We start from the raw sequence: 10,438 nt of genomic DNA, 5'->3' as shown, positions 1-10,438 counted from the left end.
CGCTAGATATCTTTAAAAGATCCAATCTGCGAGTACATAGAGTATTATTACCAAGTTGCACACAATAGCACAAATTGATAACTATCTTTACATTGACATGCCTGCTATTGTACAGCGTAATGTCAAGAAAATTGTAAATTTTCCTTTCATAAATGATAATTGTTAAAAAATTACAAAGGTTGTAAAGTATATTATACAGATTGAATTTAAAATTAGTGCGGAGTAACCTTTAAACCTAGCATTCATCTGTACTGCAAATTTATAACATAGGCCGTGGCAGCCCTATGCATATTATGGATAGGTACACCTATAGCTACCCGCGCGGGTACGCACGCGGTCGGGCCGCGGCCTGCCACTTGCCTTCAGGCGCTCGACGGCGGCGGACGTCGGGCTGCCTCCGCACGACAGAAGTCCACGTGAATACATTATATTTTTAACGCAACTTTTAAAATCTCAGAAAGCAGCCAGGTCCTAAGTTTATGCGCCGGAGCCACTGCACGTATGTATTTTGAATATCTTGAATATTTTAATATTTGGGTCTTCTTGCATTGACAAAATCTTATAAACATTTGTGTTTCTGTATCAAAACCAAAATTGTTCACTTTTTATAAGAAAACTGGTTAGTGTTACCGAGGTATTATGGTAGAAATAGTAAAATTTTTACATGTAGAATTTTTTCGTCAGAACAGGGTAGTTGAATTTTTTTGCGTTCTGGTACGGACGAGGCGAATGATAAGTGTTTTTCTGTATCAAACCCGAAATTGTTCACTTTTATAAGAAAACTTATTACTGTGGTATTTTGGTAAAAATAACGAGATTGGAAATTTTGGTAAAAAAATAATTCTCGTCAAAAGAGGGTAGTTGAATTTTTAGTCTCTGGTACGGACGGGGTGAACGCGGGGAGGTGCAGCTAAGTGGGGAGAGAGTCGCATACCAGGAGGTTCACACTATGGCACAGTCAGTTCTATCGCGTTGTGATTTGCGGCCACGTGGACAACACGTTCTGTCCAATTTTTTTAATAGCTTGTGTTTTATTTTATTCACTCAGTGTTTTTTTTTATTAAAAAATGCTATGCTTTACAATAAACGAGTGCCTAATAATTATCAATGTAATATGTAAACGCAACGTGGCTAGTTTCAATTTACACGATTGGCTAGTGATTAATTTGCCAATTCGTATTTTTAAATCGTAACGAACTTAGACCGAGCTATAATCATCAATAAGTCATATAATAATCAATTTAATAAATTTTAATAATCAACAAACAAATTATAAGGAAAATCTTAATTATACGTATTACTTGATCTTAGCAATTTAAATTATTTTAACCACGAACGAGGATCCAGCTGAAGGTAAATGTATTTAAATTCTAATTCAAAAGTTACGAGTAAGTTGGTTGTTTACCGAATTAGCAGCATCGTTCACTGAACATTTTTTCCGATTGTCTAGAAAAGAGGTAAGGTAGTAAGACAGGATAATAGCCCGTGAGATTTAAATTGCTAGGATGAATCCCCGTAATGTCTTGACTACCGTCAAAAGAAAAAAAAGTCCGCGAAAAATCATCTTTTCAGTACCTAGGAAGGTACCATTTTATATGTAACGGTTTTTTTTAACAGATACTGTTACTGCGGGTGTTTTAAATTAATTCCAGCAGTCGATTGGTATAATAAGTAATTTGACAAGTTTTTGCTTAATATTGCCATTAAATATTATAATTTAAAATTAAAACCTAAAAATGTTAATTATTGCTTTTAAAATTTCCACGTGTTCAAATTCCAGATGCCATAGTTCCACGTTGGCATATCCATCAGAGGCATTTTTAGTTACATCTTCGTAGTATCACCTAACATTTTTACATTTCAACGATAAATTCCCATTTTACTTTATAAAACGATGGTCAACGTACCCGAAATTTAAAATATGGTGTCTAACATGGGCGTACCATGCTTCTAGGCCGAAAGGGAAAGGGCAGTCTGATGCAGGGGGTATATCTTAATTTTTAGGCAGGATCCCTCCTATAAGCTCCTCGGTACGCCCGTGATATCTAACAATGCATCTGTTTGCCAAAGTTACAATCTTTTTTATGCAGAACAATTCAGGTACCTACTTGAAGGCAATCGCACCTGATGTTATTTAAAGATAGCCTTTCGAACTAAGCGTCACAGACGCAGCGTCTTTAGCTTTGGTCTTGTGCTACCAACGCCGCGTCACTAACTCGCTTCCAAAGGCTACCTTAAAGACCAAAGTTAAAGACGCTGCGTCTGTGACGCTTAGTTCGAAAGGCTACCTTAAGCGAGATGCTGTCTAGGATGCCCTTCTTTTCAAAAATATTATTGGCAGTTAGCAATAGCTCACAAGATAGCCCCCCTTAATTTGTTGTGATCCGTGAAAATGTTTATTGTCCGTCATGCATATCTTTTCATAAAGGTTTACTAGACCTTTGTTTGTCACCTGTCATCCGCTTTGCAACGGAGGGAAGTCGCACCTTAACTTCGAACTCCTCCTATGTTCTTCTGATTAATTTTGTTGCGGGTCCAATGACAGTTAACTTTCCACCGGGACAAACTTGACCTTCACTGGTTGGGTTTTTATTGGCGGTCAAGCTGTAGATCCTGGCTACACAGGAGTTGCAGCGGTGGGAAAGAGAGGTGAGTGATTCTTTTCTGTGTCTAATTCCTGGTGTTGTCCACAGGGCTTCTTCCGCAGAAGCATCCAGAAGCAGATCGAGTACCGCTGCTTGCGGGACGGCAAGTGTCTCGTCATCCGGCTGAACAGGAACCGCTGCCAGTTCTGCCGCTTCAAAAAGTGCCTTTCGGTTGGCATGAGCAGGGACTGTGAGTATTTCTTTAATTACTTTAATATTTCATTAGATATTTTTTTTATCCACAACGAGGAAGCTCTTGGCCTGTATCTCACCTGATGGTAAGTAATGATCAGGCTGAAGGTGGAAGCGAGCTTCATCCGGAGCTCCATCCATGTATTATGCGTTTCATCTAAGTTACACCTATTTCACTCAAAGTCCAGTGTGAACATTTTTTTTTTCAATATTCTCGTAACTACATTGAAACAGGAAGCCTATAATTTCCCCCGGGAATAAATTGGCCAGTCCAGTATTGACGAGCCACGCAAACTTGATTGATCTCATATCGTTTGGGGGCTTTTACGCACTGTGGAGTTGCCTCCACATGAGCACAAAAACGTTCCCGGATTCGGTTCTCAGTCTGAGCAGTTGTATTTTATTATTAAGGGGACAAATCGATAAATGAATATAGAATTCTGCAACGCCTTTACGGGGCTTTATCAAATCATGGAATACAGTTTTGGAACACCACTCACCTAAATTTCAAATTTTTCAATTCATAATAAACATGGCTGCCTGGGTTATAATTAAATTAATTGAATAAAAAGGCTTGCGTGTAAATCCTTAGGAAATCTTAAAATATACCTTGCTGACCTGGATCCTTCAGCTCTTATAGCATGCTAACTGCCTACCATTAACTAAAAGTATAGTGTTTGCACTGTTCATTTAGATAAATACATGTGCTAATAAAAAGCCATGGTTTAACATTCGCATGTAAGCAGACACGAGGGGAAATAGAAGACTCGTGCGCACGTAATATTAGGATTACTGATATGTAATTTACAATAGGTGGTTAAGGTTATATGCTTTGGCTTTTGCATTTCAATATTGATTACGCCTCGGGTTCGAATCCCGACAGAGTTATAAATTATATTTTCTTATGTTTTTTTTTTAAATGAATGCACAGTAAAACAGGAAATGGCTACTTCGTTTACCCATAGCCACGTGAAGTTTTTTAAACATTTTTTTGTCCTGAGCAATATTTTTTGAAATAAATTGTAAGTTGATGTTTTTTAAATAAGCTTATCTAGAAAGTAACATATTTATCGCGGCTTTCGCTAAAATAGACAGGATGTTAAGTACTTTACTTGTGCAGTCTTACATTAAAATTATGTTAGCAGAAAGTTAATCTTCCCAATTGGCTCGAAATGATATACCTATGTTAGCTGTTGGGAATCCATACCCTTCCCAGAGGAAGTAACGGAACCGTAACCTATTATTCCTCTGGGTACACGAGTACTTGTGTGAGCTGGTGTGAGGATCCTTGGCCCACTGCGACTGATATAATAATGCGGTGCATCGCTGCTATTAGATCAACGCCCGATGCACCGGCAACCTATTTTCCAATTGAGGCCCTACTGCAGGTCTCACGACCCAATTCGTCAACAAACGCAGCCGATGCACTGGCCTAGATCCAGGCACGGCTTGTCGGCTGCCAGATTGATTCGTCATTGGAGTTAATCCATTTATCAACGACACACCGTTGGCCATTTGTGAATAAAGGCTTTGAAATTAACAATTACAATAAGACTAATTTAAGAATTATAATTAGTTGTTTTCATCCATCATTGTTAGGTCTTTCGTTTAAAATGTATAAGCTATAATAATATTATCTAATTTTATAGTTCATTCTAGTCCTTTGATTTACATCAACAATTTTTTTTACAAAAGTCGTTTATTTTGAATATTTCTGATAGTTAGGATTTCTGATCTTAGATTTTACACTTCTACCTGAAGGCTTACGGTCAATCCAAATGTAATTCAAATTCAAATTTTTTATTGCATTACTTATTTAAATTTAATATGATTTTAATTTAGGGGCCACCCTATAACCTTTATTTCTATCGACTCTGACTTTAATCACAACGATGCATCAGCACATTCATCCGGGCCCTAGCCTCGATTGTTGATCAACTCACTTCTCCTCCACAGCCGTCCGATATGGTCGCGTCCCGAAGCGCTCTCGTGAAGTAGTGAATGCGGAGAACATACCAGATATCGCCCGGAATCTAACTGCAGCCGGCATCGTGATTCCTCTACCGGAAATGGAGGCCATGGACCCCGAGTCCTTGCGACAAGGGGTGGCCGAGGAACTGATGAGGCTGGTGGGCACGGCCCACCGGTGCAATAATACGTACACAGACGAGCTGCGGCGCACCATAAAGCGCCACGCTCTGGTCGTGAAAGAAGACTCTGACAATGAACGTGAGTATTTACCGTTACCATTTAGGCTCATGAATGTCCTTTCTGTTCTCTTAGGCCCAGAACACACGGTGACCAGTTCAAATCGGTTTCAAACTGGTCGCGTCATGTGTGGTCTCTCAACGGACGCTATGGCAGAAACTTAGATGCAACTCAAAAGTTACTAGAAGTTGCAGTATCGTTGCAGTGCGTTTCACCGTGTGTTCTGGGCCTTATTCGGCCAATTTCAAGCTTCTTTCGTAGACTACCTACTTACTTCAGAAATGTTCCTATTAAAATTATAACATGCTTACAATTGATTTGAGTAGATTATTTTCTATGACCTTATTCCTAAGTTTTAAATAACTGAAGATAGAACTCATGCGCATGTCCCTATTCCTGTGCTTCTGGCTGTGTATGTGCAAGATTGGAACTTTGACCTTCTCCCTCTGTCCTTTTGTGTATGTAAGCATTTGCGATTGTGTAACTTTATACGTTTTAGGATTACTTAGTAGGTACCTTTAGGCTGTGCAGCTGTGTCTCATTTTATTTCATATCTACCTTAACCTTCTCCTGGTACATGTTATAACTATGTTTTTGGGTATTATGATTTTAAGGGTTAATTACGTAACTTTCAAGTTCAAAAATTACCCTTGCTCGTACGAGTATTATAATTAGTAAAAATCTGAATTCTCCCTATTATGGGAGTATAGAGCATCACGCAGACGCAGCAATATCATTATTCGAGTTTGTTTCTACCTTGGGGTCCTCGCTTGCGAATAGAATATCGCCCTACCGTCACTAAGTGTGCGGTGTCTGTGCAGCGAGCAGCACGCAAGAGGCGGCGGCCTCGTCCACGTCGGACCGCGTGAGCGACGCGCGCTCCACGCTGTGGTTCAACGTGGCTCTGCGAATGACCCCGGCCGTACAGCAGGTCGTGGAGTTCGCCAAGCGCCTGCCCGGCTTCAACACCCTGCCCCAGGATGACCAGCTGATCCTGATCAAGGTGAGGCTGATGCAGAGACTTTATCCAACGTTGCCTTTTGCAGATTGACTGTAGACTGTAACCTGTACCGTGTAAGATACTTTTGGACGTGCTTTTTTAAGGTTAAATAGCAGCTCTCAAGGAACCAAATGGCAACATTGGATTGTTTTAATGTTCAAGATTTTATACATTAATTTAATTAGTTAAAGATCTTTGCCATTGCGAATCACCATGTGCATGCCATGGCGAATTCAGCAGATGCCTATAATGATGCGCATGTGACCAGTTACGACGGAACCTGCCAGTTTTATTTTGTCCGCAGCTAGGGTTCTTCGAGGTGTGGATCACCAGGGTCACCAGGCTGTCCAGCTCCGAATGCCTCGTCTTCGATGATGGAACCACGCTTAGCGTCAAACAATTGGAAATCATCTATAGCGTAAGTATATCCAAGTTTTTCAAATTCAGCTCATGTTGAGAATTACATTTTACGTTTTCCCATCTTAACATGATATTTTCATTCCAGCCTACATTTACTCGAGCAATGCTGAACTATGTCAGTACTATGCTCAAGATCGATAGTACTGAAGACGAAATCGCCATCTACACTGGATCATTGTTGCTGTGCCCCTACCGCGCTGGGCTGGCCGAGAGCGAGAAAATAGACACACTCAACCGCGCTCTTGGAGACGCACTTCATCTGGCCGTGAGTACCTACTTCTTGTTTTGTCACCCACCTGTCACCCGCTTTCTTAGGGAGGGTCGAACCATAAGTTCGAAGTCCTATTTTCTTCTGATTAATTTCGTAGCGGGTCTAATGACTGTTCAATCTTGGCCTTCACTGGTTGGGTGTTTATTGGTAATCAAGCTGTAGATCCTGGGAACATAGAAGTTGCAGCGGTGTGGGAACAAGAGGCGGGAATAGTCCCGTATCTTCGCCGAATGACCTGGAGCGTTAAATGTCACCGATTCTAGTAATCATCATCATCATCATTTAATTTTCAGCCACAGTAAAACTAGCATGAACAACTTTCGTCTTCAAATCGTTTGCGTATTCGACCAATTTCGATACTTACTCAACCTTTGAATTAAACGATAGCGTGGTAATTTTGATTCTCAAAATAAGTTTCGTGCAACCTTTTCTCATGCCTACTAAGTTCACTTTACGACACGTTCACAACTCACAAGGTTTCGCTGTTGTAGTTCGTACTAAATCTTTTAATGGCGATTCGAATACGCAAACGATTCGAACTCGAAATTTTTTCGTGCTAGCCGTACTGACTCTAACCACTGACGAACATACGCCTCCCCCAATGAATGATTTGCAATCGCCGGTTGGTTGCGGCCTGCATCCAGCGCCTTCCTGCTCTAGTTCTAGCTGAATGTAATCCGTCATCTCGTGTAATCCTTCGTCTCCAGATACAAGCCAGCGGCAGAGAGGTGTCCGGGCGCTGGGAGGCGTTCGCCAGCGCCGCCAACGAGGTGCGCGCGCTCGGGCTGCACCATCACGAGCTGCTCTCGTGGTGCCGCCAGCACTGGCCGCGCCTGGTGCTGCCGGCGCTTTTCGCAGAGATGTTCGACATCCCCAAGCACGAGGAGGAGCCCCCAGCCGACGGCGCCCGCGCCTCCGCCGCAAGCAGCGTCCTAAACTAAACTAGGTCTTTTTTTTTTCGATTTTTGTAGACTAATCAATGCTGGTAATTGTTAGGTAGGCGTGTTCAGGTAGTCGCTTTACATATGAACCGGGCGCTCCGGACTATTCCCACTAGTTTGATTTAAAGTAATCGCTGGTTCTCCGAACCATTCGGTGATCTGGCTGAGATTTAGTTTTTAAATTAGCCACGATTCATAATATGTATTGAAATTAACTCGCATTTAAAATTGCGCTTAATAAATGTTAGAAAATTATTATGATAGTTCAATGTAATTATGTAATGTTCTATGTTAGGATGTACAACACATTTTATCCATAAAATAATAATAAAAAAATATAATTATACAGCTAAATTAAACTACTAGTGATAGATCGTGATTCATAATTAAAGCTAGCTATCTGATGCCCTTTTTTCTTTGTTTATGTTTTTATACTAGTTTATTTCTCATGTGGTGGACCCAATTTTTTACATATTCAATTTTATTTTAACGAGTTAATTCACCTTGGTCCTTGCCAATAATATACTTTATTTTTAAAGTGCACTCCTGCGCATCCCTGTTGGATCGCCAACATGGCGTAGGGAGGCGACCGTCGCGCGCGTGTAACGGGCACCGGGTTAATGGGCGCGTGTAATGCGTTTAGCCGTAGGCCTAGTTACTAATGTATGATAATACGATATAATAGCTACCTTTCATATAGATGCTAATTACTTGCGGGCTTATCACTATCATCCAAGTATTACTCGTATTTGTCACTAGGTTAAAATTAAAGTATATTGTCACTGTAAGCACCCAGGAGAATTTAGTTGACTGCCGGTCTACTCTGCAATACGTTTCGATGAAGCAAGATCTGAACGTTTTGAGGGTTTTTGTCAACAGCTCGAAAGTGTATTTTAAATATAAGATTTTATTAGTTTAGATAATTTTGCTGTGGTGCCTAAGCATCTCAGATTAGTACCTAAAAATAATCAGGTGGTGGGATTGTTTCTTCTTTGTAGATTTATTATTAAAGATGGAGCCTAACATAGAGGCTACCGCGTTAGTAATAGTAGAGTAATAATATTCCTTTTCAGTGTTTACTGTTTAGTAAGGATAATAATCTCAAGTGTCCCTCTCTCCGCTCTGTCATATCGATACACACCAGCAGTTCACAAACCTCAAAGATTAGACCATATCAGAGTAGAGTATTTTAGCATTTTGAAGTCGACAAATGCACAAATGCTATCATCGCACAGTAGAAGCCAAGTAAACGGAGATTATGTACTCGATGGAATCTGTATCTTTTGGTAGATTAGTTTGTTAGTTTCTTATTTTAATATATACAATAAGGGAAGAAATGCGAGAAACGCGACTGCAGGAAGTTATGTACATGGGGATTAAGAGAAGGGTAGAGTCATTGCTCACTCACATGTTCCACGACGTCACTTTAGGTTTAGACAGTGGCTCCACACACCTGGCAGGTATGTTTGGTGTTAATCTATCGCCTAGTTTTAAAAATGCATTTATTCGTATCTTGGCTCGGTGTTCACCTATAATTGGGATTGTTCCTTTAGCTTAGCTACAACATAGTAGGTACAGTAGGAACAGTAGGTCCGCAATTTGCCAAATGCATTTACCTACAACATTGGAGTGAATTTAAGTTTAATTTTATGAAATAGTGTAGTGCCCATTGTCACTGATTGATACAAGTTAGTGAATAGGTCGCAATTTTTCGTAGTTTTAGGTTTTTCCGCTCTTGCTCTCTATAAAATCAAAATAGAAAACGGAAACAGTGAATTTTATTTAAGGGCATATAATATAACTGGCTGTGTTTAAATTTATGTTTCTTGTTCTTTAAGTTTTAACTCTAGGAAAAATCCCCGGTGATGTCCTCGAGGAGCAGAGCATCCCCGCGGCGATTTTACTGGACTTAGATTTAGTTTTATTGTTTAATGAATACGCGGGACTGCACACACGCGACTTATCACACAGATTCATGTAGCTAGGTTATGATTTACAGAAACTTGACTCGCACTATTAATAGTATTAAGGTTTAGATTCATTTTGCTCAATTTTCGGTGGCGTTTTCTTAGTTCCTTCCTCACCCTCACCTCGATCCGAATTTTAGAAAGATTTTACTTTTTTGCATTTATTCTAATCGCAGTAAGTAGCATGCTCGGGTGTGATAGTATTGTATAAATTTTTGTCTTTTTTTGCTTTATATAAGTTATAGTTTATAAAATGAAAATTTTATTAGAATAAATTAACATTATGATTTAGTTCATAATAAGCCCGTGATTTTATAGTTTGCAAGTAAATTGGTTTAGCGTATACCTACTTTATTTGCTTTTTAGCGTGGTCATATTGTAGCAGTCGTAAGATTTTCATATAAAACCAATTTACTTGCAACGGGCGACGGTGTGTTTAGATATAGTCATAATGTAAACTTTAGGTATTAATGGAAAATAAACTGCAACAAAAACTAGTGTTTCATTTCAAAAACGTGCATTAGCAAAATGTGGAAAAGTGGTAGCCCTATACAGCTAATGTAAAGTAATAATCCTATAAAAAGTACACTTACAAGTAATTCGATAGATAAATAAATAATTTTATTTATTAGACAGTAATCTAGAAATAATTAAGATTTTACAGAGTTAATTGAGATTAAGACTCTTTTTTTTCAAGTACATTTTACACGTGGACATTAGAGTATTCACAGAACTATAAACACTTCCGTTCATTGCGTAGGCACATGCAATTACAACTACCTACCGTACTAACG

General features: G+C 39.5%; 1 protein-coding gene across 2 annotated transcripts; it reads left to right on the top strand.

Annotated features, from left to right (window-relative positions):
* Positions 1 to 349: 349 nt before the first annotated feature.
* Positions 350 to 10,138, top strand: LOC114359275 (ecdysone-induced protein 78C-like). Of its 2 annotated transcripts, none has more exons than XM_028313591.1 (7): positions 350 to 499; positions 2,694 to 2,835; positions 4,794 to 5,066; positions 5,867 to 6,048; positions 6,350 to 6,463; positions 6,551 to 6,730; positions 7,444 to 10,138. In XM_028313591.1, exons 2-7 carry the CDS (start codon positions 2,823 to 2,825, stop codon positions 7,675 to 7,677), a joined length of 996 nt encoding a protein of 331 aa, XP_028169392.1. In that variant the 5' UTR covers positions 350 to 499; positions 2,694 to 2,822; the 3' UTR covers positions 7,678 to 10,138. The 2 variants fall into 2 exon arrangements, with proteins under 2 accessions (XP_028169392.1, XP_028169393.1); XM_028313592.1 differs by lacking the exon at positions 350 to 499 and adding an exon at positions 1,272 to 1,353.
* The last annotated feature ends 300 nt before the right edge of the window (positions 10,139 to 10,438 follow it).

This window comes from Ostrinia furnacalis, unplaced genomic scaffold, assembly GCF_004193835.3.
Source record: "Ostrinia furnacalis isolate ACB-3 unplaced genomic scaffold, ASM419383v2 OfSCF4280, whole genome shotgun sequence".
Lineage (NCBI taxonomy): Eukaryota > Metazoa > Arthropoda > Insecta > Lepidoptera > Crambidae > Ostrinia > Ostrinia furnacalis.
Note: the sequence above shows the minus strand (reverse complement) of the source record. Positions and strands in the feature narration are given on the sequence as shown.